This window comes from Prinia subflava, chromosome 9 (genome assembly GCF_021018805.1).
Source record: "Prinia subflava isolate CZ2003 ecotype Zambia chromosome 9, Cam_Psub_1.2, whole genome shotgun sequence".
Lineage (NCBI taxonomy): Eukaryota > Metazoa > Chordata > Aves > Passeriformes > Cisticolidae > Prinia > Prinia subflava.
The window spans coordinates 14,032,340-14,059,451 of NC_086255.1; the positions used below are offsets into that span (position 1 = coordinate 14,032,340).

The 27,112-nt window shown below is 51.3% G+C and overlaps 3 protein-coding genes across 3 annotated transcripts in view; 1 reads left to right on the forward strand and 2 right to left on the reverse strand.

Annotated features, from left to right (window-relative positions):
• Positions 1-728, reverse strand: part of HPSE2 (heparanase 2 (inactive)) — a 107,515-nt gene extending 106,787 nt beyond the window's left edge. Inside the window, exon 1 of the mRNA XM_063405529.1 lies at positions 1-728. Coding sequence (XP_063261599.1) covers positions 1-260 — 260 coding nt within the window. The 5' untranslated portion in view covers positions 261-728.
• On the reverse strand, positions 49-11,181 carry LOC134555080 (collagen, type I, alpha 1b-like). Its single transcript, XM_063406434.1, has 3 exons — positions 10,927-11,181; positions 821-2,143; positions 49-170 (listed from the first exon to the last, which is right to left on the reverse strand). The coding sequence occupies exons 1-2, from the start codon at positions 11,179-11,181 to the stop codon at positions 1,340-1,342; spliced, it is 1,059 nt and encodes a 352-aa protein (XP_063262504.1). The 3' UTR covers positions 49-170; positions 821-1,339.
• Positions 10,775-27,112, forward strand: part of CNNM1 (cyclin and CBS domain divalent metal cation transport mediator 1) — a 19,637-nt gene continuing 3,299 nt past the window's right edge. Inside the window, exons 1-7 of the mRNA XM_063405531.1 lie at positions 10,775-12,692; positions 22,383-22,526; positions 23,071-23,211; positions 23,470-23,639; positions 23,827-23,926; positions 24,104-24,151; positions 26,777-26,839. Coding sequence (XP_063261601.1) covers positions 11,180-12,692; positions 22,383-22,526; positions 23,071-23,211; positions 23,470-23,639; positions 23,827-23,926; positions 24,104-24,151; positions 26,777-26,839 — 2,179 coding nt within the window. The 5' untranslated portion in view covers positions 10,775-11,179. The remainder of the gene's footprint in view (positions 12,693-22,382; positions 22,527-23,070; positions 23,212-23,469; positions 23,640-23,826; positions 23,927-24,103; positions 24,152-26,776; positions 26,840-27,112) is intronic.

Below are 27,112 nucleotides of genomic sequence, written 5' to 3' on the forward strand. Positions count from 1 at the left end.
CTTAAGAAATCGAGCCAGCCATCATGAATGATGGAGGGGTCCAGCTGCAGGGAGAGGAAATTCTCACTGATTATCCTGACAGGGCTCTTGGTGTTGACATCAAGGAGAATGAGAGTTCTTCCCTTCACACCTGGAGGTTTCTCCACCGGCAGCGCTCTCCTGTCCCCAGCCTGGGAGGGCAGCGAGAAGGTGGCCATGAGGGCCAGCCCAGGTGCCATCAGGGCTAAGAGCCCCGGGGGGCAGGAGCTGGGACAGGGCATGCCGGAGAGCAGGAAACCCCTAATTAACTCGCTGTCTGCAGGGGCTCGCTGGTGGCTAATTGTCCTTATCTAAAGTGTGGGGCGCTCTGCCTTTTTTTGCAATGTTTTGGTGTTGGTGGAGGGGAACTCACGCCCCTGACCAGCCTTTCTCGCAGCCGGTGCCAAGACTCCTTGCAGCCAGCACCGCCCCTTTAAGAGATGCAGGCTCCAGACATTTTTAACTTTTTGAAGGTAAGGGGAGGCTCCTGGTTTAACCCCCTCGGCTCGGGGCCCGCCGCCCTGCCGAGCCCCGGCAGCACCGAGCTTTCTCTTTGCGCCGGCTCCGGAGGAGGTTTTCGGCTCCCGCACCACGCAAAACCGGGACGGAGTCAGGATACCGAGACACCGGGGAGCTCCGGACGGGGACCGGAGCGCGGGGACCGGCCAGCACGGCCCGAGATGGTGGCCGGCTGCAGGAACGACAGAGATGGTAAGGCAGCCAGGTCGGCTCTGGTTGGCGAAAGGCGGGGGGGGGCGGGGGGAGGGGGGTGTAATCACCCCGAAAAAACCCCAAACATTACCTGAGGGAAGAGTCAGCTCCAAACCGCGCCGGGGCCCGCGGTGCTGGGCGAGGCCCCCGCGACCGAGCGCTGGAGGCTCTGCGGGACCCGACGGGCGCAGCAGGACCGGGGGCCGCCAGCAGCCCGGAGCGCGGCAGCGACGCGCTCGGTGCGCCCTGCCCGCAGCTGGGGCTCTGCCGGTCGAAGGCCGTCGGGCACTGCGGGGAACCGGGGCACAGAGAATCGAGCCGCCGGTCGCCCTTTCCCACCTGCCTCCGAGTCCATCGGTGCCCGACCAGCGGCACGGAAAGAAGAGGGGCGGCAGCAGCCTGGTGTGGAAACGTCCGCATCGGGGATGCACGGTGTGATGGCACCCACGACCCCCGTACCAGGGCCAGGCTCCGTCGCTGCCCCCAGGACGGACCGGGCTCGGCGCACTGCAGAAGTGCACGCGGTTGCGGCCGTCAGCTCTGGGGCAAGGTCGGGCCGGGGATCGGTGGCAGCTGCCGACGATCCCGGGAGCCTCAAGGAATGTCCATCCTAACCGGACATCCTCTCCGTCAGCAGCCGCTTCCCGGGCAAGCCCCGAATTCCCACAAGGAGTCTGAGACCTCCGGGACACTTAACGCGCCCGGCCCTGGGCCCTCGGCCGCCGTGGCTGCGGGCCCCGGTGCCGCTGGCGCCCCGGCGAAGGAGGGCTGACTGCGGGAGGGCTGAGCCGGGCCAGGTGCGGTCCGTCGGGGCCCCGCAGCCCCGGGGATGGGGCGGCGGCAGCACCATCTGCTGGTGAGGGACCCGGCGCGGCGGGGGAGCCGGCACCCACCTGCGGACACCCTCCGCGCCGCGGTCCGGAGCGCCGGGGCTGCGGGCAGCAGCGCGGCTTCGGGACCGAGGCACAAATCCCACCGCAAGAGCGGGCCGAGCGCCGGGGAACCCTAGAGCCGCCCTCGGGGAGCCCGGCGGGCCGAGTGCGAGAGGCCCGGGCAGCCGGAGCAGGGGCACTCGGAGCGCAGGGGCAGCCCGCTGTCCCGGCAGGGCTCCCCGCCCTTGGGAACCCCCTCCGGCTTCTCCCGGGGTCCATGCGGGGCTCCCTGAGCGCCCCGATGGCCTCGAGTCGGAGCCCGAGGGGCGGCGGGAGCGGCCCCGGTGAGCTGGCGGGGAGTCCCGGAGCTCGGAGCGCTCGGCGGAGCCCCGAACAGAGGGGAGGCACTCGGGCCCGGGCCCGGTGGAAATCTCCGCTCCCCCTGTCCCTCTGCCCTTGAAACGCTTCAAGACACGAGGGGCAGCCACCCCTGCCGGTCCCGGGTCACTCAGGCAGGGCTGCGGCCGTACGGAGCCGCTGTGCTAACGCGTGGAGAGGGGTGAAACACACCTCTGGCTCTGCCAGGGGCGAGCAGGGAATACACGAACTGGGATTTGTCGTGAAACCATCCCGCCAAAGAGGACACGGGAGCAGGGCTCCAGCCGCTGCCGAGCGCGGCGCAGGCTGAGCCATAGCAGCCAAAGGGTGCCCGGGGCAGCGGGCTCTGAGCGCTGAACAAGTAAGAGGATCCGGGGAAAAGAGCCGTGCGATTTCAGCTGTGCAAAGCCCTGGCATCCCGGGACAGGAAGAAGGCAATTTAAGCCTGGAAATTTGTGTTCGGCTGCAAACACTTCTGCCGAGGTTTGCAATCGCACTTAAAGCTGACCCAGGACCTAAAGCCTCCCCTTCAGAAGCTGCGCGGGTTTTTGGGTCACCTCCAAATGAGGAACACGAGTTTTAAAATGATCTCGTTGTTTTTTAATAATTTTTTCTATGCTTTCAGAAGATGTGAGCAAATCTTCAGGGGTATTTGTTGTGGTTGCAGGCCGAAATTTTGTATCGTGCTTCCCTCCAAGATGGTTCTATTTTCAAACGAAATTCCAGTGTGTTCTGTAGTAAAAGGGGAAAAAACCCACAAACAAAGACTAAACAAATTATCCACTTTAACCTCCTTTTAATATATTTTTTCCTTACAAGCACATTACTTCGGAAGAGAAATGTGTTTATTCTGAAACGTTCCCCACAATTAGTCTCTGCTTTGAACGCAAACTCCGGATGCACTGAAGTCACTTATCTGCGGAGATATCACCAACAACAGTGAACAGCAGGGAAAGAGGCGAAAAACCTCCCAGATGCCGGAGTCACCTTCCAGATTCTGGGAAGACGACGTTAAAGTAAATAAATACTCATTTACCTATCTGAGCTTTCCAAACAACACCGGGAGCTTGTCCCAATCCTCGGAAATGCTCTCGGAAAATGCAATTGCACTCCACTTTGCGTCTGACTCCACCAGCGGCAAGTTAAATCTGAAAATAAAGTGGTTTGGGCTTTTGTGTTTGTTGGTCTGTTTTCCAATAAATTGTAGGCTCGCTATAGAAAACCTTTAAAGGCTAAAATTTCCTCGGTGATGTGCGGGCGCTGTGGCAGCGGCGGAGATGCGGGGAGTCCCGGAGCCGCCGCTGCCGCCCGGCGCAGCCCGGGGATGGCCCGGGGACCGCAGGGGGGGCCACGGCCACCTCCTCCCGATCCACGCACTGCAGATAGGAGGTATCTCAATTTACACCAGCTGCGAGCCTGCCTCGCCGTCCTCAGGGGCGGCGAAGCGATGATCCTTTCTTGCATTACGATAATTACTTTAGAAAGCCTGACTCACATAAAAAGTATCTATAAAGATTTATTCGCGGTTTTGTCAATTTCGAAATAGGTTTCTCCGTTTTCCATCTACTCTAAACTTGCTGGTTTTAATCTCCAAAACAGTCATTGGAAAAGAAAACTGGGGGAGGAGAAGCATTTCTATAAAGAGCTTAACCAAAGCACATTAAATATTTTCCCAACATCACCAAATAAACAACAATCCTCCAGCTCCCTATAAACTATTTAAAGCATGTCATATCATCTCTTCTACTCTTGCCAATGTACTTTGCTTTTAATTTACAAGCTGATTAGAACAGGGGCCTGTCTTTTTGTATATATTTGCAAAATATTTGGCACCCTTTCAGTCAGTTGCAGTTCAGAAACACTTAAAACTGCATTTAACTTCATTATTATAGGTAGTCACTTCGATTTTTCCTCTTTTGTAGAGCCACTGCCTGTGAAAGTGCTTCTTGTAAATGGTCTGAGCAGTTGAAGGTTTTCAGCAGAGGAAACCTCTTCAGTTGGGAAAAAAAAAAAAAAAAAAAAAAAAAAAAAAAAAAAAAAAAAAAAAAAAAAAAAAAAAAAGAGAGAGAGAGAGAGAAGAAAAAGCATGACAGAAATCTAAACTCAGATCTCAGGCTATACAAATTGGCCCAAAAGAAAATGGGGGAAATCTCTTTAAGAGGAACATTTTTAGTTCACTAAAAAATAAACTTTACTCATAAATGATGAAAGTTATTATCATCAGAGGATGTCCTGTACCAAACAAACCTCCATTAGGCTGGGAAGGATAAAACAGGCTAGACAGCCCTTTAAAAAAAAAAATCATCATGTCTTTGATTCCCAAGATATCAACCATGTCTGTTTCTGTAGTGCTGTCAAGTAAATCTGAGTTATGGATGCTCTAAAAGAAGCCAGCAAGGAGAAAATTCAGCAAGTGAAAATTAAGAGTGTTATTCATACTTCCCAAAAACACACTTTCTTTTCAAGCTCTTAAGCTTCTGCTCTGTAGCACGGTATGACAATTTCTTAGAAGAGCAAGACTGGTGAATATGGCAAAGCTGTGATCATCAGAGCATGTGATTGCATGACAGATTCTTTTTACTGAGCTTTTTGCTCTTTCTGCAATACAGTGTCCATCATTTTCACCACAAGAGCGTTAATGTCTGGAATGCAACCTCCTAAAACTGCCAGTGCCTCAAGGTGGGTGTTGCACAGCCTGAACTCCACTGCTGAAACCATTTGCTAGCATGTTTATGTATCATGTCTAACCTGATCAAACAGACAGAGGACAGTTGCTTGATTTAATACAGTATCCACATATTGCTCTTTAATGTAGCTGACCTGGGAAGGTTTGTAAAAAGCAAATACCTCTGTCTGAGCTAGAAGGACTGGCTGGCTAGAGAGCTCAGGCACAGCAGGAGGAGAGCAAGCCCACTGAGAGAGCTTCCTCCCTCCATACGTGCAAAGGGCAAGGCATCGATCAAAACCAACAGCTCGGTCAGGAAAAGCACAGTTGGCAGCACTGTCTTTGCATTTTTGCCAGTGTGAAAGGAACACAAACTGGCATTTCCAAATCTAGCCATAGGAAAATAGAGCACGTTTCCTTTGAGAGTCAATCTATACTCACTAGCCTCACAGTGAAGAAACCTGTGAAAAAAAAAGGTAGGGGGAGACAGGGACAAACAAAAGCACTGGTGCCATAAAGGTTGTGAGTGTGGGCTCTCCCTGGGTGGCACACCACAGAGTGAAACTGGGAAGATGAAACAGAGTTTTAGGCAGCTACCAATCAAATTTTTCCCCCCCAGTTTTTGTAAGTTAATTTCCAGTTCTGTGAGAAGTTAGATACCATGTACTCTGTTGGAATAAACAGCATTTATTGTTTTCCTTAATCTGCCTTATTGTTTTATATTATCTGACTTGGTCTCAAAAATACTCTTACAAGTACAGAGTACCCTGGGCCTGCTTACTTATCCATGGAGAGAACTTGTGAAATCCCAAAGTATTCAATCCCCACAGGACTTCTGAGGTCCTTGAAAGACTGAGATGCATGATTTCCATAAAGCTGTAGGAATTGCTCTGGGAGTTCAAACCAGGTGCCTTCTCTGCACACAGAAATCCCCTGTGCTCAGTACCTCTTCCGCAAGCAGGAAAAAAACCTACATAATGACTGAGAACATTTCAGTGTACAACAATGCCCTTGGACAGAGAATGCTCTTTGGCTCCATTAACTTTTCTGTACTCATCAATGGCCAGGTCTGATTTCACTTTTGTCTTTCATATCTTGAGAAGCAGCAAATACAGCAGCAATTTGTCACAGTCAAAGAGATACAGAGTGAGAACACAAAGTGAGACTCGAGCTCTGCAGTGCCCTGAAGATCACAATAGCCTCAGAAACCTTTTCCTCAAATTGAGCCCAGACCAGAGCAGCAGAGAAATGTGTAGAATTATCCCTGTTTCACATCATCCCATGAAAAAGAAAGAGAAGTGAATATGCCAATTTTACAAGTCTGAGAATGCATGCAAGTGAGTATCTGTCCCACCATCTGGGGGAGATGATAGAGGTGAAGGAAGAGGGAATATGAGGGGGATGGTAAAAGTTGACAGAGACCTTCTATTTTTCTGGAGAGATGCTTTACATTCCAGCAGCAAAAATGGAGGAAGTGGACATGAGAATTACATCAGAGAGGGGAAGTAAGAAGATGGATGAAGTGCAAGACTGGAGGAGCAAACGAGTCAATTATGAAAAAGAGGAAGGAATTGTGTGCAGAAATCAACGAGGAGATGGAGCTCAGGGGAAGAAACAGCAGCCAAAATGCTCTCAAATCAGAGATGCTGCTGGGGTGAGAGAGACAGAAAAAAATTGGAATATTTCAGGTAATGATAAAATGGTAAAGTCCCGTCCTCTGGATTTATTTGCATAGGGCAAATAAGCTCTCTGTCACCAGCTCTATCCAGACATCTGAGCATGGCCCTGCTACAGACAAAGACAGGACAAATCAGCTCTGTCAAAGCTGCAAACTGTTGGTGTGCATCAGAGAAAGCAGAAGCAACACATGAAACTCATGGCTAGAGAGCAAGAGGAGAAAACTATGGGTGATGCCTAAAACCCAGACAAATGGATAAAGTAGAAATAAAGTTAAATGCCCATAAGGAAGGATGAAATTTGGAGGCTCGGGAGAGAGCACCACTGAATGAGGGGGAAAGGCCAGCAGTACATCAGTGACCTGTACTCATGGAGGGAGGAGAAGACAGGCTGATGCCAGATAGACTTTAAACCAAACACTCTGCTTCCAATGCCCACAAAAAGCTCTCAAATAAATCCAGAAAAAGCAATGCTCTTTCTGCATAAATCCCAGAGCCTGTACAGGAACTCATTCTCACCTCATTGCTTAAGGGCTGGCATGCCAGCAGAAGTGAAGGGTGAGGTGCAGAGTCCCAACCCAGGCACAGAAGCTTATTGCACAGAAATAAACTGTAGAGAAAATGCATTTACTCACAGCACAGACATCTTTGTCCTTTCTACCATGGGCAACTGGGTGTTGCTTTCTATCTTCTCCCTCCACTGTTTCCCTTCTGTTAGTCTTTTAGAACAGCAGAATGGAGAAAGCTAAAAATAAAGCTATATAAGCAATGTAATAGGCATGCAATTGCATGTCTATTTTCTTTGAAAAAATGATGCTTTATTTCCTGTTCAATGGAAAATACAGTTTGATGTTACAACTATTAGATTTTGACTGAATGCAGAAATTTGACTGAAACAATCACATTTCCCCCTGTATCTACTATTACCATATGTCACTGATTATATATTTAAGTTGCAAAAGTGAATTAAATTTCATGGCTTCCCCAAGCTAGATTCTCTTGGAATGGACTGTCTTTTGTTATTAACCAAAATGCTTGGAAAACAGTTTAAATCAAAACAGCAGACTTTTGGTATCATTTCAGGAGAAAACTGGTTATCACAAACCAAGTGCTTAACACGTTATCATCCAGAAGGATGGGTAAAGCCTTGCAAAGCTGCAGCCATCATAGCCAGGATAGAAAAGGAGGGTTAATTGAACACCACAGACTCAGAGATGGAAAAAAGGAAAAAAAAAAAAAAGACACTGTTTGCAGTTCTCTTGCCTGGGAGTTTTATTCCTTCTGCTTCTGAAGTTATCATATATCCCACATCACAGTACTTATTTCACGTACTTAGGGAAAGTATCTTCTCTAAGCTGGCTATAGAGCATTAGTAGTGACAATCAGATTGCACATATGTTCCAGGAGAAGCCAGTCTTGTCCTTGCTAGATTTCCTCCCGCTTTCTGGGGAGAAAAAAAAAATCTGTGTTTTTTTTTTACTCCTTCTGTTTCCCATCATGATTTGGATTGCTAACATTTCTATCCCCACTAGGAGTCCCTGGTGGTTCCTGGCCCTTTTCTAGAGGACCAGCACACAGCAGAGCCCCTGGGCTCCCATCAACCAGGGAGGAAGTGAATTGCAACCCACAGCCCCCTGGACTCCGATTTCAGACCTTAAAGCCAAGGTCATGCAAAGAGGCTTTAGGAAACTGCCCATGTCCATGCTCCCCACTCCCTCCAGGTCCTGTCTGGACCTGAACAGCCAGAGCTGGAGGACAGTGGTGACTAGAGAAGTCACCACTGGCAGGTTTGAGGGTATTGTGGGCTGTGACACAAGCTGCAGAGGGACCTCAGGGGTGGCAGATGTGTAAAACAGAACCTGAGCAGTGCTGGTGAGTGGGAATCAGGTTGTCACTCCTAACTGAAGAGCTAGGGAAAAACAGGTAAAAGAAGTAGGGTTCAGCATAAGAGAAAAAGGACAGCTATGCTGTACTCGCTGAAGGGCTAACCAGGCAGGATACAGCCAGGACAGGCCTCAGTGAGAACATTGCAAATTCATGTCATATTTTGCCAAAGACTCGATCAATTGAGCATGTGCTAAAGCTGAGTTTGTTTTGTCTTATTTGGAGCTTTGGAAGATATTTCCTATCTTGACTCATTGAACACACTCCAAGCACACACCTGCAACTTCTGGAGTGCATCCTCTCAGCAAGAGGCTGGCTAGCACGTCATCACTTATGCAGGGCAAATCCTACTGAAAGCACATCTGACCACAGCTTTCACACCAGTTTACTTTTACATGTAGCACATGTAAGCTAACATCTGGCAAGAACACAACTATGTCCTGATCGAGATGGGGCTCACAGCAACAGATGGTGCTTGATACTGCAGGACCAGAGAGGCTCTACCTTAAGCTGAGCATTATTTCTCTCCTGAGTTTTTACACCCTCTGGCCACATCTTTTTCTGAGTGGAGCCACTGTCACTATGTCTTTGCAGTCCCCTCAAGACCAAATACACTCTCAACCTGCAGGTCACTGCCCAGTCCTCACATCCAGGTGATTTTGCTCCCATTGAGGCACGTCAGCACATGAAGCAAGGTGCTGATGCAACCATTATACTGTACATCAGTACAACATGAGGTTAACAATGCCCTGAGCGAGGCAGTGCCTTCAGTGCAGGAGGAAACTCTCTCCAAACACACAGTAGCCCTGCCTGCAGGCACACAAGCAGCACCGGTAGTTAGCAACCTAACAAGCAACATCTGCTGCCGGTTTGGGGGCAAAGGATGGAAAAGCCAGCAAAGAGTAGCCTACAGTGCCAGCTCCTCAAGACTGAGATTTTCATACTAAAGGGAAAAGCATTCAGAAGAGAAAATCCAGTATCAAAACGAACGTTGCTGTGACTCTGGAAGATACAAAATGTGACTAACCTCTGCAGCCTCACATAGTTACTGTCCGCGATTTTTTTTTTTTTTTTTTTTTTTTTTTTTTTTTTTTTTTGCAGAGCTTTATTTTGCCAGTAAAAGTGCAGCGAGAGATTGCCACCTTGTGGTTCTTTCTCCTGCAGTGCCATGGTTTTTCCCCACATGTTCCAGGCTAGACCAGTGGTTTCCAAACCGCTGTCCAGGGATTTATAGTGACAGTGATACAATGGACAAAAATACTTTCCAAATGCATAATTAACTAAAAGAAGTACGTCTGTAATTCACAGTCTTCAGTTCCTATACCGAGAAACTTATCACTAGAGAACCTTTCAGGAATGTAACTTGCAAGTTAATAAACACGATAACTGCTGGATTACACAGCTCCCAAATCACAATACAAAATGCTATGGCAGTGATGCACAAAACCAGACCGTCTTTACAATATTCTAAGCACCAAGAAGTCTGCGAGAAATTCAGGGCTAATGACAGCCTGCCATTGCTAAAATACAGGATGATCTCGGACAGGCGCTCTCACAAGGTCCTAACAAGGAAGGAGCAGCCATGTGCTCATCCCCCCCACCCTGCAGACAGGAAGGCAGAAGCAGGCTGTGCTGGTTCCGAGTCACTCCGGGCACTGCTTAAGGCAGCTGCTGAGATCTGTCCCTCAGCAGCATAACCTGGGGCCAGGCCAGCACAGGTAGGTGATCAGTTGGCTCCTTCAATCATGTCCAGATAGAGCACCAGGTAATGTTTCCCCTGTGGTACTAAAGGGGAGTTAGAAAGTGGAAGATCAGCAAGAAGTTGTGAAGCAGCACACAACACACACTGTGAACACCCAGTGAATTTATCACATTTGGAAAAAAAATAGCTGCCTCTCCCAAAGAGAGAGAGAGAGGGAAGAGTTTCTGCTAACCGAGAAAGGAGCACAGATCCCCCTGGTAGCTTTTTATGCCTGTCTGACATACTGACACAGAAAGTGGCCTATTTTCATTGCAGCAATAATTAGTGAATAATCAGAATTTTTCGGGCACTTCCTTTGCTTCCATGACATTTTCTAGCTTCCTGTTTTGCCACTACTGAGCCTGTTGCAGTGGTAAGCAACTGCTCTCCAGTTCCCCAGCCTCGTTTCACGAAGTTTGTCGTGAATGTTGGTCCGGGGAAGACACAAAAGTTTAAAGAGTCCTTAAGTGCATTCTTGAGCACATACTTCTGAAGCTGAAAAACTCTAGCAACATTCCCTATCAGGTCTAGACATGAGAATAAATGTAGTTGCAGTGTGGTACATTTGTTTCCTAGAAAGACTGCAAATCTGACGAGTACCCAGCCCCCACTAAAAAAGGCTCAAACAAACAAACAAAAAAATCAAACCACTCCCACGGGAAGAAGGGAAATTAATTTGAACTGAAAAACTGAAGAGTAGGGCCTCGACAGATAACAGAGGGAGGCTGAATGCAAATTCCAGCTCCAGAGACTGCTGGCAGAAGCCCCTCAGCAAACCCCGAGCGCAGAGCGCAGGGGAGGGCAGCCCCCGCGCCGCAGCCCCCGGGCAGTGTACCTGGGATGGCACCGGGAGCCAGCACAGCCGCCAGCGGCCGGGGCAGAGCTCGCTGCTCGGGCCCGCAGCCCACCCTGGCTGCCAGCGGTGGGGGCTGCCCCGCATCACCGCCAATGTGCTCCGGCGCAGACCCGCCAGCATCGCACCGGGTGCGGAGCGGGCGCTCGGTGCCGCCCGCCGCGGGGATGCTCCCGCGAACTCTTCGGTGCCCCGCGTAGCGTTCCGCTCCGCCGGCCCCTCCCGCCGGGGCGCCGCAGGCCGGCTCCCGGTCGCACGTGGCGCGGGGACCGCCCGCCCCCCGGCCCACGTGTGCCGCCGCGCCGCGCCGTGCCGTGCCGTGCCGGCTCCCCGCTGCAGTCCCGGGGCGGCGGGCGGGCGCTGCGGTGCCGGCACAGCGGCATGGCGGCGGCGGCGGGCCCGGGGCGCGGCAGCAGCAGCGGCGGCTGGGGCCGGAGCCGGGGCGCCGTGCTGCTGCTCTTCTTCTCGCTGTCGCCGCGGCCGCCGGCCGGGGCCGCCTGGCTGCTGGGGCTGCGGCCCGAGGACACGACGCCGGGCCGGGTGTCCCTGGAGGGCGGCGCGGTGCAGGCGGCGGAGGGCAGCCGCTTCCTCCTGCGCCTCTACTTCCAGCCGCCGCCCGAGGGCAACGGCAGCCGCGGGCCGGCGGGGGAGCGGGAGCCGCGGCTGGTCTTCATCGAGGAGGCGGCGGCGGGGAGCTCGGCGGCGCGGGGCCCGGCGGAGCGGTGCCGGGAGCGCAGCGCCTGGGCCTCGGACGTGGAGGTGGTGGGGCCGCTGCGCTCGGGCGGCGCGGCGGGCTCGGCGCTGGCCGAGGTGCGGGTGCGGGAGCCGCGCAAGGGCGAGGCGGCGGCGGCGCCGGGCGGGCGCCTCTTCTCGCTGTGCGCCTGGGACGGGCGGGCCTGGGCGCACCACGGCGCGGCGGGCGGCTTCTTGCTGCGGGTGCGGCCGGCCGCCCCGCCGCTGGGCACTTGGCTGCTGCCGCTGCCCGAGGCGGGCTGGCTGCGGGCGCTGGGCGCCCTGCTGCTGCTGGGGCTGTCGGCGCTGTTCAGCGGGCTGCGCCTCTCGCTGCTCTCGCTGGACCCGCTGGAGCTCCGCGTCCTGCGCAACAGCGGCTCGGCCGCCGAGCGGGAGCAGGCGCGGCGGGTGCAGGCGGTGCGCGGCGGCGGCGGCACCTACCTGCTGTGCACGCTGCTGCTGGGGCAGGCGGGGGCCAACGCGGCCCTGGCCGGCTGGCTCTGCGCCTCGCTGCCCGGCGGCGGGCCGGCGGCGGCGCCCGGCGGGCCGCGGGGAGCGCCCTGGCTGCCGGTGCTGCTGTGCACCGCCGCCGTCTTCCTGGGCGGCGAGGTGCTGCCCTACTCGGTGTGCTCGCGGCACGGGCTGGCCATCGCCTCCCGCACGCTCTGCCTCACCCGGCTGCTGATGCTGGCCGCCTTCCCCCTCTGCTACCCGCTCAGCCGCTTGCTGGACTGGGCGCTGCGGCAGGAGCTCAGCGTCTTCTCCACGCGGGAGCGGCTGCTGGAGACGCTGCGCGCCGCTGGCCCCCACGGCGACCTGGTGCGGGAGGAGCTGGCCATGGTGCAGGGCGCGCTGGAGCTACGCACCAAGGTGGTGGAGGATGTGCTGACACCTCTGGCCGACTGCTTCATGCTCCGGGCCGACGCTGTGCTAGACTTCGCCACTGTCTCTGAGATCCTCCGATCCGGCTACACCCGCATCCCAGTCTATGAGGGTGACCGGCGCGACAACATTGTCGACCTGCTCTTTGTCAAAGACCTGGCCTTTGTCGACCCTGATGACTGCACTCCCCTGCAGACTGTCACCCGCTTCTACCGCCGCCCGCTCCACTGCGTCTTCAATGACACGCGCCTCGACACGCTGCTGGAGGAGTTCAAGAAGGGTGAGCTCGCCGGGCCACCCTCCCCACCCCCCCAGGCTTCCCCTGCACCCCTCTGCACTCCCAGTGATTTCCAGGTCAGCAGCCTCCACGGGCAGCCCTGCATGGCCTCCTGGCAGGACGTGGCAGGTACCAGGGATGCTGGGGGGAATCGGTCCCTGCATGTGCCGGTGTGTCGATGACCCTGGTGTCACCTGGTGGAACATCCCCGGGTGGATGGAGGGCCATCGGTCCTTGATGTACCTGTGATGTTATGAAGACTTTAAGAGCCTTTGGCCTCACAGGCTGCTGGCTCAGCAGGTGAGCCTGTCTCCCAGGGGCTGATGTGTCTGCAGTGGCCTGGCAGCATTGGCATGGTACCTGCCTTGCACCATTGCCCAGACAGCATTCTCTGCTCTGTTCTGTGTGAAGGAGTTTATGACAGGAAATTGCTTCTCATTACTTAGCTTTCACATTTTCAGCTTAGCACTGAGATCGAGATCTATGAAGTGTTTCTATGCAAGTGGTTTAAAGGAAGAGGAAAATATTAAGAAATCTTTAGAAATCTCCTTAGAAAGAGCTGTACTTTTTTTGCAGCTGTGACAGCATTCATAATGCAGCAGCTGCCAGCAGCCCGAGAGATGCTGAGAGCTGTATTTCATTAACCATACCTTGAGAATACGCACAGCATGTGTTTTCCCTCCCACTGGGAATTGTGTTTTGCCACGTGTTACTCACTACGTCATACTGTGGTGAGTCGCAGAAATGGCTGCAGCAGTGACAGGCTGCATTATGTAATGCGTGAGGGCAGCGCCTGGCTCCTGGGCTGCCTGGTGCTGCTCTGCCGCAGGCAGAGCTGGTCATGTGAGGAAGGCCAACCTGGTCCACTCCACATACACAGAAAGCCTCTCTGTGAGTCATCTCCTGCTCGTTTTTAGAGGAGGGAGGAGGAGAGGAGAGGACATCGCTCAGTGTGCCAGGAATGTGCTCATCAGATACATGTAGGTCAGAATCTTCTCCAGAGATGTTCCCACTACCACTCAGGATCACAGGCAGAGGAGTTCTGTGTGCCACTACCTGCCCTCTCTGCCCCTCAGCAGGACTGGAGACTCCCAATGGAGAAAATCAGAAAATCCCTGGGTTTTATACAAAAACCCCAAATTCCTGGGTTTTACGTTAGCAAAAGCATTGAGATTGTTCTCTGGGTTCAACCTTGGTGAGCTGCAGTAGTCCATGCCTGCCCCCTTCCCCCCATGCCAGTTGTCTCTTGTCTTCCTAATTCCTTATGTGCTTCGCAGTTCCTTCCTAACTGTGTTTTCCTGCAATAGCACAGAAGTTCACCTGAGGTCTCTTCTACCTTTCCTGTGTCTAGAGATGTCAGATGATTTTTGAACCCTCTCCCTTTGTCGGGCTCCCCTGCAATTTATCTGATTTACTTTGATACACTTCCCTTCCAAATTTCTTCTACAGCCTGGTACCCTACGAATCGATAGACCTATAAAAATGGATTTGTGGTTGCTTAGTTCCCTGCCCTTTGCTTGCTGTCCTCTCTGCCCTCCTTAACCAGAGCCATTTGGTGTGTGTTGCGCCCTGAGCTCATGGGTATGGTAACAAACCTTGCTACCTGCCCTACACTTTCATATGCTGGTCTTCATCTCAGATGAAGATTATCCATCCTTCTTTAACTTTGCTCCATTAAACTCGTGGCATATCAGGTTCTTTCTCCTTTATATCTGTCAGCTATTGAGGCCTTCTGGGGTGTTTTGCTACAGCCCCTATTTAGAGCTCTCCCTAAACCCTTTTTTCTGTTACCACCTCACTTCTTGCCTTTCCTAAACTACATGGCTGAAAAGCCTTGCTTTTGGTGTTGTATCTAACTCTGTATAGTGTTTGACATTTCCAGCTCTTCCCCCAAATGTTCTTCTTCCCAAGAACTAATGTTTTCTTCTGATTTATCTTTCTTCTATTTGTAGGCATTTGGTCACCCCCGGCACCCTGAATTTGCAAATAGTTACCCCCCAGCCCAGCCCTGAACCCTCCTAAACTCTATTTTTCCAGTTCCAAATGCAGGTTCTCGTGCTGGCTCCCACACTGTGACAGATGTTAGCTCCCAGCTGCCTTCAGCCCCACCCAGTGGTGCATCAGCCCTGTTCACTTGACTATTTAATTTCTAAAATAAAGATTTCCCATTTGTAATTAAGAATCTTTATCATCGTCTCCTTTTCTGTGTCCGTTTGAATTATGGTGAAGTATCTTGTTTGATCCAATCAAGGTTGCTTTCCATGGCCAGGTCTTCTGAGACACCTTCACTAATTAGAAAGTAGGCTGATTGCTTGTTGGCTCAGCGAGTGTTTAATGAAGGCATTCATCACTTCACACATCCAAGGTGCCTGCAGGACAGCAAATGCTCCCACAGAAAAAGCCCAGCCTCTTTCTAGGAAATTAAAGTCTCTGGTAAGGATGGACATTAATAACCACCTCCAGGTCCTTATGTCCCTCACAAGCCTTTAGAAAAGCCAGGTTTTCTTTCTTTTTCTCATGATTAACTCAAACAAATTTTGTGTCCTTTATTTCTTTGTTATTATAATGTTTATACAAAATACCTATAACAGTTTGTATCCTTCTTTCTTGGATAGCAATGTGTACTTCTGCTCCGTTTCACTAATGATTAATGTTCTGCCACATATGCTATACCCATAGTGTCATTTTTTTGCATAATGTATAAGTAACACAATTTTACTGCCAGAGCTCCTTGCCACACAAACATTTGTTCTTTCTTACTGAAAATGTCAAGGGATTATTAAATACAGCACTTTGGGACTCTTGCTCACACCTCCAACAGCACTTCCATTTTCTGTCTCCTACTCATGATATCTCACTATTATCCTTGTTTACCTGATGCATTTCTTTCCTCTTGCTGTTCTGTCCCAGCTATGAAGATAATCAGCCTTTTTTCCTCTTTGGTCTTCTACAGCAGGGGAAGCTTTCCTTCATTTATTTCTAGGTATGCTCACACTAACTTCATTTGAGTGCAGTTCCATTAAGATGCATTGGTGATTTGATTTTAATCCACAGAGGTGTCACAAACTGCGTCACCCCCAGCGGGACCTTGTGTGCAAGGGATTACCTTCCACAGACCTGTAGAATCAGCTTTCCATTTAATTTAACATTTAAATTGTATGAAATAGTAGCACACACTCAGTAGCACCAAGGGGGCCACTGTCCCAGTGTGGTTATGGTTAACAAAACCCGGCCCCTGCTCCATCACAGCAGAACTGGTCAAACTCTTCACCTCTGCCTTTCCACAGCCCTGCTGCTGTGGCCATTGTTTGATTTCTCTTTCAGTACTGATTCCTGCAGAGGTGGTTAAATTGGGGGTCCCTGTGGGAACTGGGAGAACCCCACAGAAGACTCCAAACAGCAGCAGAGGGGTGGTCTTGCCTGCAAGAGAATAGAGTAGGCTTCAACCACAGCCCAAATGAGGAGGGCAGTTGCAAGAACCATATAGAAAAACAACATTAAAGCAGCATGAGACATGTTCAGCAAGGAAATACTTGTGCTGCAATATGGTTTTGACTTCATCTTCTCAGCAAAACTCAGCAAAAAAGAACTCATAAATAATGAGGGCTGGACACCCAATTTGCCATCTTTTCAGGGAAACTAGACACCATCTTTTATAGAGGGCATACATTGTTGTGCAGCATTAACTGAGAAGGGCTAAGTGAAGGACTCTACACAAAATGTGTCCCCTCTTCACTAGAAATATAAAAATATATACCAATATAGTAATTTTATCTCCTGCAGCCTGGTGAAAGAAGGGGTGAAAAAATTGGGAGACAATCTCTTGGCAATTTGTGTTGGTACACCTTGGAGTACCTGGCTTTATTCTGGCCCCCAGGAGAAAATACCTAATAAACCAAAAAAAAAAAAAAATTGCACCATATATTTAGCAGGCTAAAGCTACGTCAGGAGGCAGATGAGCTTTCTGTAGGATAAACTTTACCTAGGGAATGTGGAGCTATGAGGAAGGGTTTATGCATTAATTCAGTGTGAAATGTTGTGGGTGATACAATCTGTTTCTCCTCCTTTCTTGAAGATAGCCAAGCAATGCATGTTGCAGCTCCAGTCCAGTGATATAATCTCTATATATTCCCAGTGATGGGAACCTCTTCTGTGAGGTCCACCTCCTTGTTTTGTAGTGCCTCTGGGAAGTCATAGTCTTGTCCCTTCTTCAAGTTGTTTATGGGTTTTGTTGACTCATTTCCTGGAGGAGTCTATGTACAGCACTGGCACCTTTCAGCAAGTAACTTTCCTCTGTCAGAGGAACAGTAGAAATTTGCTCTTAATGTTCATTTTCCTGCAGCAGGGCAGAGGCTGAGCTGGAACTCAAATTAGCCTTCTGTGGCTTGGCATCTTCCAAGAGTTACTAAAAATAAATTCTCCAAACCCCAAATTTACAGGCTTAGCAGGGAAAACAGCCTGTCCTGCAGAAGACAGCTCTGCCCTAGGGCCTGTCTTTACCTTTCAAAATGCTCCACGGCCTCCATTAGACTTCTGCAAATTGAATGTAGCTGGAGAAGGTGCTTACATTTGCCAGGAATTGGGGTCAATACCATTTCAGATGCTTTTTGTACCATCTTTCTGATCCTGCAGGCATTGTAAGCACACAGTGTTGCTTCAAATTTAACTCAGCCTTCAAGAGATTTCTGCAAGGGTTATAGTCACTCTGCTGGGCATCTTGATGAGTTGAAGCAATGACCTCCCAAGGAAGTTGAATGGGTTAAGGAGCCAGTTTTACCCAGGAACTATCACCTACCTGTCCCCTGGAATGTGATTGCCAAGCTGAGAGCAAGTGAATTGCTGGTAGACCAAAAATGGTCTCAGTGTCTTGTGCTGCAATTCTGCCTGAAACGTTTCTGCGCTTTTCCCAGAAATGTTAAACTGTGCTAAATCTTACTGTGTAAACCCTGGACTACTCTACCCCATCCCAGTAATCCCAGGATCAGGCCTGCTCTGGGCAGGCATTCAGCAAAGCAAGAAGGGAGCCCAGTCCTTGGGGGAGAGGGCACCCTGCCACCCACTTCCCTCTTCACAGCTGTCAAAGGCACCTTCATACCAAGCTGCTGGGTACCCAGGAGGTCAGGATCCTGTTGCACAACAGATGAAGATGAGGTTCTGTATCCCCTCTGATCTTCTCCTTACCCTCCTGATCTGCAATGGTAATAGTTCAGCTATTGCAAATATTCCATCTTTTTACAGTTTTCCTTAGGATTAGGAAAAGCACAAAAAGAGAATATGAGAAAGGCTACAGACAGATGTGAGCAGGTGAAGTTTTTGTCTTTGAGAAAGGTCTGGGTTAGGTTAGGATTTACAGTTTTTCCTTTACATAGCCCTTATTCCTGTAAATCTGGGTGACCCTGCACCCCTCTTGGTTATTTCCCCCGTGCTTAGATGTGCTTTTCCTCTAGACACAATGTGTGCTTTCCCCCATGGTGCAGAGTCCTGGTAACACAGGATCACAGATTTTTAGTTCACAGTGTTCAAATGAGGTTCCCCACTTTCTTCAGATGCAGGTCTGCAAGAGGGCACAGAGATGCTGGCAGCCCTGCAAAGAGCTCTGAAGAAAAACACACAGAAAATAGATTTCAGTTACATCATGGTCGTTTCACAAATCAGCCTTATTTAAAATTACTCTTTTTTTTTTCCTCCCCTTCCATTTTATAGCTGTAAATGGTTTAGGCACAGGTTTGAGCCTGTACCTTTGATCTTCTAATAACAGCTTCAGATCTTACTGTAAAATTTATGAAAATTAATTTAATGCTCAGGATGTTCATTCTGTGGAACAAGAGACAAGGCTAAAGCATCTTTAACATTCTTCTGGCAGGGTACCTATACAAAAAAATGATAAAGAGGGAGTCTGGGCTATATTTGAACCCAACAGCACTTTCCTTCAGAAGTCAAGGCATTTCCATGTGTTCAGACCCTATTCCCTCATTGGAGAAGACGCTTTGAGGTGGATCTATGAGCCCAAGGTCATTTAGGTGCCTGTGAAAAACACGGCTCCTAAAAATGGGCATAAAAGCTTTGGATATCTGTTCAGATGCTTGCTCCATCTGGAAGCTCTCAGCTGTTTATATTAGCTCTGTAATTTAGCGTTTTGAGGCATTAACTTTGCACTGAAGCTGTTGTTTGAAAAGAGCAGATTTCATGTAGCTCATAAAGAATTTAGTGCCGTTGTATCCCATGCTGAGCAGACACTTAATCACCTCTAGACTTCCTGTGCGAGAGCAGTCCTGCGGAGGCCGGCAGAGCTGCTCGCACAAGGAAAGTTAATTGCCCATTTGTTCTAGCGTTTGCCAAACCAAGGCTTTGATTCTCAAGCGTTTCACTGTGCTTCCCTGCATCAGTGATAGCCCTGTAAAGTTCACATGTGACAGCTTGCTAGTGGGGAAGCAGCTCACCCTTATAATTCATCTCATTTGATCTATCAAGCAGCAGTTACAATAGCATGGTTTTTGGAATCAGCTTTACAGATCTTAAAGGTGTTTTAGATCAAGTTTGGGGGTTTGTTTAAATGATTTATCTCCCTCTGTTGTGCTCCCACTGAGGCTGACATGCTGGATAATGGCTGCAGAGGCAAATGTGACCCCTGTGGCATACCCAGGTCTGTCCCTATGCCGCCCTCCCTTAGACATTGCTTCCATCTCACTGCCCAAGTTCTGCCCCTGTACATGCTCTAAAGGCCACTGCTTTTCCCCCTGTGCCAGTGGGGCAGCTCCCAGGGCTGGGCAGAGGGATATAGCTGAGCTTGGCAGCATTGCCCAGGAGGGAACAAGCCACAACCAGACAGCCAAGACACCTGCAAACCCCCCACCCCCGAAATTTATGGGGTCTGTTAAAAAGCCGATGGGAGAAGATACAGGACTCAGTCAGGTCAGGGGGTGGGGCACAACTTTGCAAATGATCTCATGTCCCTCAGGTGGGAAATGGGAGCATGTCAGCCCTTTCCCAGAGGGGAGCAGCTGCGAGCAGCACTCACTTAAAGCGCCGGGACTGGCTGGCATTCAGGGCTTTTTGTGACATGGGTACCAGCTGGCCAGGCCAGGGCTGGGATCAGATCTCTCAGTATGGGCAGCAGCAACCACACTGAACTGCAGCAACTTTCCATTGTTGGGTACCTGCTCCATTTTTAACATGGGTGTTAGCCTGGAAACATGAACCTCTGGGTTTGGAGTGTGAGTAAAGTGTTTATTTTCTGTGAAAATCAAGAACTCTGGAGTGCTCTAACAGCCCTACTGGCTGTGCCCCAGCACAGTGAAACCATGGTCTCCTTCCAGGCTAATGGTGCTGGGTTATTTCTAAATAATCTCATTTGCAGCTATGCGAACATGGACCTTGAATCACATTTCTAGTGTAAATTGCAGTGTCAATGTAGGTGTTTGGCCAAAAAAAGAATTGCCTCCATCACTCTCTGACTGCCTTTAAGTAGCACCTAAGCTTTTTGTAAGGGCTTGGTGGTTTTGGGTTGCATGTAAATGTCATTAACAACAAGCTTTCAGCCAAAAGAAATAACTTTTTCCCTCTTCTCGCACACCGGAGGACTTGTAGGAGACCAGATGGCCCCAGTGTTTGGGAGCAGAGTTTGGCAAAGGAGACATTTTCAAAAGCTGGACTTTGCTAAGATGAAATGTAGCTGTTGCTGCTATCTTGCAGCCAATTCCTCTGCTTTTTAAAGTTCTGTGTTGCTTATTACCCACTAAACAGAAAAGATGCACAAACGTATTTTTGTAAGGAGTGAAATAGCCCAATCCAAAGAACATGCTGAATTTTTCAGTGCCCCAGGGCTATTGATTTGGTTTTTTAAAGTGCATCTCAGTGCTACTTGCTGCAATGTTCTGTTCTCATTTCTAAATCTGTAGGCGTGGGAGGCAGTGAGCTGCTCTCTGAAATCTTGCAATAAAACCTTGGTATGAGGAGGAGGGAATTTATTCTGTGGAAAATGCCCAAGATTTGCTGTGAGAAATGTATAGTGCTGATCTTCAGCTGAGAAATGTCGTCTGCTCGTCTCAGATCCAGGGCAGGGTTATTTGAAGGTCCCATGAACTCCAGCAGGATGCGTTTGTGGGACTGCCAGGCTGCTGGGGGTGTGCTTGTCCCTGCACCTCTGCAGGAACAGGCCAGGAGGGTGAGGAAGGAGCTGTGTGCCAGGCAGAGCCCACCTCACCACACCTTTGTGCGTGAATACTGTTCACATTCCCTGTCGGGAGCAGCAGGAGAGCTTGTTGGGACGGGTTTATGGGAGAAGTGGATGCAAAGGCAGCTGCATAGCAGAGGGGACCTGCCCCTATGTTGGGTGGCCATTGCTGCTCAAGGAGCTCAGCTCCCAGCCCACGGAGAAAAATAAGGTGTTGGCAGCTTCCCAGAGGTCACTGCAGTGCTTTTGGGTTTGTGCAGGCATTGCAACTGGAGACCGCAGGGATGCAGAGCAAACAGAGGAGCAGAAGTTTTCAGCTGTGGTGCCTATGAGGGTGCTTTTAGGTAAAACTGGAGGTTCAGAATCTGTGTGCACTGCTGAGCAGTGTGGGAGCCACAGGGGCAGTGCTGTTCATTGGCAGGTCCAAGAATACACTGGAGCTAGAAACCCAGAAGTTGTTTGTGGCTTGGAAGTTGAGTTCTGGTCAAGATGCTGAGCAGGACCATAAATCAGAGCAGCCAGTAAAGAAAGGGAGACATTGAAAAAGTCAAAACAGCTTACAGAGAGCTGGACATGCAAAAACAAATAGAAATGTTTCAAGTATGCCAAAATCAAGAAACTTGAGAATGTGTCAGCAGAGCTGCCAGTTTACAAGGGACAAGTGAGGAAGCTGAAACTGTGATTCAGGAGAACTGGAACTTCCAAGCAGGAGTCAACATCATTGCAGCTGAAGGTCCTGGCATCACTCTGCTTGTTTAAGGCAATATAGAGAAAATACTGTCAAGAGCAGGGCTTGGAGAAGGGTTTCAGGTGCAAGCTGATGGGTTGAAAAGTGTTCAGTGTCTGCATCCAGATAGTTCACCCAAGAGTTCTGCAGGAGCTGGGCTGAAAGCTGCAAACAAACATAGTGTTTCTGCATCAAAACCAGCTGCTGTTTCAAGGAGATGGATGTTTGGCCCATATTTTAAGAAAAGCCTTAGGGTTGGTCTAGACAGTGATGGATAGAAAGATGAGGGGGAGCTGTTCCTGGCAATTTAATAGGAAAGATAATTAGCAACAGAATAAGAAAGGACCAGGAGGACATGGGAAATCAGTAGAGCCAAGGACACATTCACATTGCTATGTTGGAGAACATTGTCTCATTGCTCTGTTAAGAGTTGTTTCATGCCAATGAAGCTGAGGGTAAGAAAGAGCTGGTATAATGTACTATTCATTCCTGCACAGGAGGCTTTCAAAGAGCTGAACAGAGTGACTCACAGCCTGAGTAAAGAGAGAAGGTGGCCCCAGAAAAGAGCCTACATCTACAAAATCAGTCTGGACAGCAGCCGCCCTGTTAGGCTGGGCTGCGTGTCCAGCCTTTCTCCTTAGGCTAGCACAGGCAGGGTGGCTTTGGTTGACAGTGTCTGCTGTGATCTGTGCCTCCCACCAAACCCTGCCCACCTGCCTGCTCACCATGCTGGGGACCCCTCTCTGGATCACCGGGCCAGGTGTCTCACTGCCACTCTGCTTCTCCCCTGCAGGAAAGTCCCACCTGGCCATCGTGCAGCGGGTGAACAATGAAGGGGAAGGAGACCCATTCTACGAGGTGATGGGCATTGTCACCCTGGAAGATGTCATTGAGGAGATCATCAAGTCCGAGATCCTGGACGAGACGGATCTGTACAGTTAGTGTCCCAGAGCAGCTACTGCGGTTGCACGAGCCAGGGTGGGAGCCTGCACAGTCAGACACACATGTGGGTAGGAAACAGGCCGGAGCAAATTATGGTCCTTCCCCAGAGTAATTTGCTGTCATGATGGGAAAGACAAGAATGATGGAGAAGTGCTGGTCAGGTGTCAGGGAGTCTTGAATGCTCAGGATAGAGAAGTACCAGCATCAGCAGTGGGTGGCTGGTGACCTAGGAACATCTATGTTGGGCATGAAATGGGTGGTTCCCAAGCTCATTTGCAACTCTGGGTGATGCATCCAGCCAGGACAACCCGGGGCTTGTTCCTGAGGAATTAGTGTGTTCCACGATCCCGCTCCCTGCCCCAGGAGCTGCTCCCAAGGATGTACGGCAGGTTTTATGCGCTCCACTGCTCCATCTGCTGCTCCACAGGGTGCAGCAGGACATGCCTGTCCATACATGTGGCACGGGGCCCTGCACTGCAGCAGCTTTGCGGCAGCTTTGTGGCTGCTGCAGATGAGTGACTGCCCTGCTCTGCCTGCAGCTGACAATCGGAAGAAGGAGCGGGTTCCCCACCGGGGACGCAAGCCCCAGGATTTCTCCATCTTCAGGCTCTCAGAGAGCGAGATGAAGGTGAAGATCTCCCCGCAGCTCCTCCTGGCTACCCATCGGTTCATGGCAACAGGTACGCTTGTCCTTGTGCAAGCCCTGCAGCACCAGCCCCACAGGGCATCCCTAAGCCATTCCTGGGCTGGGCTCCTCCCCTCTGAGCAATTTCCACCCTGGACATTCCACTGCCCTACCAGTGTGGGTCTGCGCTTGGCTCCCCTCTGGGCAGTGGGTGCTTAGGCTGCAGGAGCAGGGCCGTGCAGCTCAGAGGGTGAGGAGTTCCCAGCAGTCCCAGACCTGCTGACATAGCCCGTGTGTGTTGCCTCCCCTCTAGAAGTGGAGCCTTTCAAGTCCCCCTACCTCTCTGAGAAGATCCTGCTGCGGCTCTTGAAACACCCCAATGTCATCCAGGAGCTCAAGTATGACCGAAAGAACAAGAAGGCAGCGGAGCACTACCTCTACCAGCGCAACCGCCCCGTCGACTACTTTGTCCTCATCCTGCAGGTGCCCGGGGCAGCAGCAGGCAGAGGGTGGCAGGGCTTGGCCCTGTTTTCTCCTTGCCACCTTGTTCTAGGCTGCTTCTGTCAGCAAAGATGCCCATCCTCTTGTATAGGATGGCGGAGTCCCTGCAGCCCGGGGTGGGTCAGGAGCATGGGGTGCCTGTCTGAGAGCGTTTTCCTCCTCCTTCCAGGGGAAAGTGCAGGTGGAGGTCGGCAAGGAAGGACTGCGGTTTGAGAATGGGGCGTTCACCTACTATGGTGTCCCTGCCATCATGGCTGTTGTCTCCTCAGGTGAGGCCTCTGTGGGCTCCCTCTGGCCCTGCCGTTGCTTCAGCAGCATCCATGGAGGCTAAACCAGCTGGTGCCAGGAGAAGGGGCTGGCCGTGGGGTGGGATGGCTCTGCTTTGGACCATGGGGCAAGCAGGAGCCCTTCCTCCGCTATTCCCACACCTCCAACTGTTTTTTCAGAAAACGATGTGCGAAAAATGGGAAGCCTGGCAGGATCCTCCTTCCTATGTAAGTATTTTGGGACAGGCTGGGGCCTCTCTGCGGCACTGGCTGGCTGGAGGAACGATGGCTTTTCCCCCCATGCAAAACAGCTCAGACTCTGCTGAGGTAGACAGAGAAACAACATGCTGAGGGGCTGATGCAGCGCAGTCCCCAGTGCCATAAATGCCCTGCCTGCAGAGCTGATGGGTTAAGAAGCAGATCCCCTGCTTGCAGGAGTTAAGAGAGAGCTCTGATTAGGGGGCACTGAGAGGTACCCCCTCAGTGCTATGTTTATAGCAATTTTACCCCGCTGCAAATGTTTAGTCCTGTGTGGCTCATGAGCAGGTCGAGGTGCTGCCCCTTCCTAGTCTGTCACGTCCCTCATCCAAAGCCCAGACGCTGCAGTCAGATCTGCAGTGCTGATGGTAAGCCAAGATGCTCTCCCTGCCTAATCAAAACAGGGTTTTGACTAAGTTCAGTCTTTAGGAAGATGTAAAGAGGAATGAGATCAAGAGAACAGGGGGAGTCTCTTGGGAGAGGTGTCTCACTCTGGGTCCCAGTCTTTCTGCAGCTCTAGGGCTCACCTGTTCCCTGCTGCTTGCTCTGCCTCCGTGCAAGAGGCTGGCTCGTGGACTGATGGATTCACCCCTCAGTGGGCATTCCTGCTTTGCTGTGTGTCCACAGCGCAGTTGGTTCGGACAGAGGAAATCAACAACGTGGCAAATCCCTGCCAGGGTCTTGCTGGATGTCCCAGTGTCCTGTGTCCTAGGTGACAGCCCTCACAGGCCCACTGGGGCTCAGGCAGGGAGTGCTGCCCAGGGGCCCTGGGCAGGGCAGAAGCTGCAGTGGGAGCTGTGTCAGCACTGCCATGCGTGTCTGCAGTGCCGCCTGCCGGGACGCTGCTGCTCAGGGCTCCTTTGCCCCCAGGGCTCACAAATGACACTGTCATGAGGTGTTTTCTGCCATGCAGCCATTCCTGCCTGCAGCGGGGCAGACCTGTGTCACACCCCTGCAAGGAAGCAGCCTAGGAGGCAGAGGTGACAGGGCATCTCCCTTGTGGTGGAGGCTGGGATCCTCTTTCCTCCTTGAAGGAAGGCCCAGAAGAAAAGAGTGCAAGTAGAGTATCATAGCCAAGATTTCAGACACTGTCCTAGAGCATTTAACAGTTTGTTATTAATTAACTGTTGTTATGCAACTGTTTTATCGCCAGCTGATCTTTGGCACTGGTGCTGTGTGGTGAAAAACGCTGTGGGAGGGTCGGGCAGTGGGAGCACAGAGGCAGTGCTAGTGGTTATCAACTCATCCTTTGCTCCCATCAGGACAAGGTCATTCCAGGCTGTGCTTCATGCTGATGTCTTTTTTATTTGCAGAAGGTTGTGATTCAGGGGAGGACACGGAACAGGAATTCCTGGAGGAGCAGCAGGGAGATTAGAAAAGGGGACTGCAGGACAAATTTCCTGGGGGTTTTACATTTGAAGCAATTTTACAACGTTAATCATATAGGCAGCAGATAGTTCCTAGAGTGTTGCAGTTGTGCTGCAGTGGCTGGAGGTAGGGCAAGACACCTCAGGCAGGAGGGCTGGCAACTGGGGGAATCACGGCAATGGCTGGAGGAAGGGGCTGGCAGGCAGCAGGCTCACATCTCTGACTACTTCCAAGGCAAGCAATGGCAGTGGTGACAGCAGAGACTGGCAAGTGTTAAGGACTGCATCACTCACCCTGTCTGTTGGTCTCTCCGTGCTCCCCCATCCCCTGTGGCATGACCCAGGAACGCTGTGGAGGGCAGCAATCACTGGAGGGGGAATGGCCTGCCCCAGAAATTCTCTCTGCTGCTGTAACCCATGGCAATAAAACATGGAAAGTGAGTGTCTATGATTTACCTTCTCTGTGGCAGTGGGTCAGGCAGGCCCAGATGCAGAGTTCTGGTTTCTTGCAGTTTCTCCAAGGATCAGCCCCCTTCTCAGCATCACCCAAAGGCTATTGAGACCCAGGACCTTGCAAGGAACTGCAGGCAGTCTGACATGAATCTCTTTGCTTTGCATCACCATGAAAAGCTTCTGTCAACTCCTGCCTGCAGCTTTGGGGCTGGGGCAGTGACTTTTGCAGAGCATATTCCTTCTCTGCCATGTGCCTGCACACACAGAAGCATCCCAGACGTCAAGTGCAGTGATTTAGCTCCCATCCATTTCTCAGGTGGCATAAGCTGACCACAAAGTCCCCTATCCTGGCAATGGCTGGTAAAGGGCTACAGCCAATGCCAGCACTTAACCCGTGGGGGAAAGAAACTTTCTACCCATGCCAGGGCTGTAGGAAGTTGTGTGGCTCTGCAGACAGGCCTGGCAGGAGCAGATCCCCCCTGCCAGCCTCACCTCCCCTTACCTCATCACAGAGCAACCTGCTGATTGACAAGTTTCAAGTCTGTGTTCCTGCAGGTGGCCTTGTCCCCAGGACTGATGAGCACCTCCCCAGAGCAGAAGCAGGAGGGTGTAAAAGGGGTGGGAAGGGATGCTGGAGATAGCAATGGGAGCTCAGCCCAAGACTGCTTACACATGATTCTTTTTCTTATTCTTCTTGGTCTGTATTCCACCCTCACCCCCATCCCTCACCCTTCCCCTGGGTCTCCTCCTTCCTTCTCCCTCCCTCTCTCTGCAGTGCCTGTCTCAGTGTCCCGTACTTTCGCCTTCAGCAGAGGGGACTCCCTGGCTGGCTCTCCAGGTAATAGGGCATGGCTTTGGCCAGGGACCTCTGCATGTGGCAGGCTCTTTCAGCACCCTGTCCACAGTGCCCCAAACCCCTCCATCCTGCATGCTGGGCAGCCCCTCACTGCTTGGAGCACTGCTGGCAAACTGGGGACAGCAGTCCTGCCACAGCCTCCCTGGTATGATGCAAATCCCTGGAAGAATGGGATGGGGACAAGGGGGAGCCATAGGCAGATTGGGCTTTCTTTGGTGTGCACTTCCTGTAATTTCCTGCACTTAGCACTTGGGG

Coding starts and splice junctions, on each gene's coding strand:
- LOC134555080 (XM_063406434.1), bottom strand. CDS start 11,181: ATGCCGCTGTGCCGGCACCGCAGCGCCCGCCCGCCGCCCCGGGACTGC. Junction 2,144..10,926: donor GAGCGCCCGCTCCGCACCCG/GTGCGATGCTGG, acceptor TCCACGCGTTAG/CACAGCGGCTCCGTACGGCC.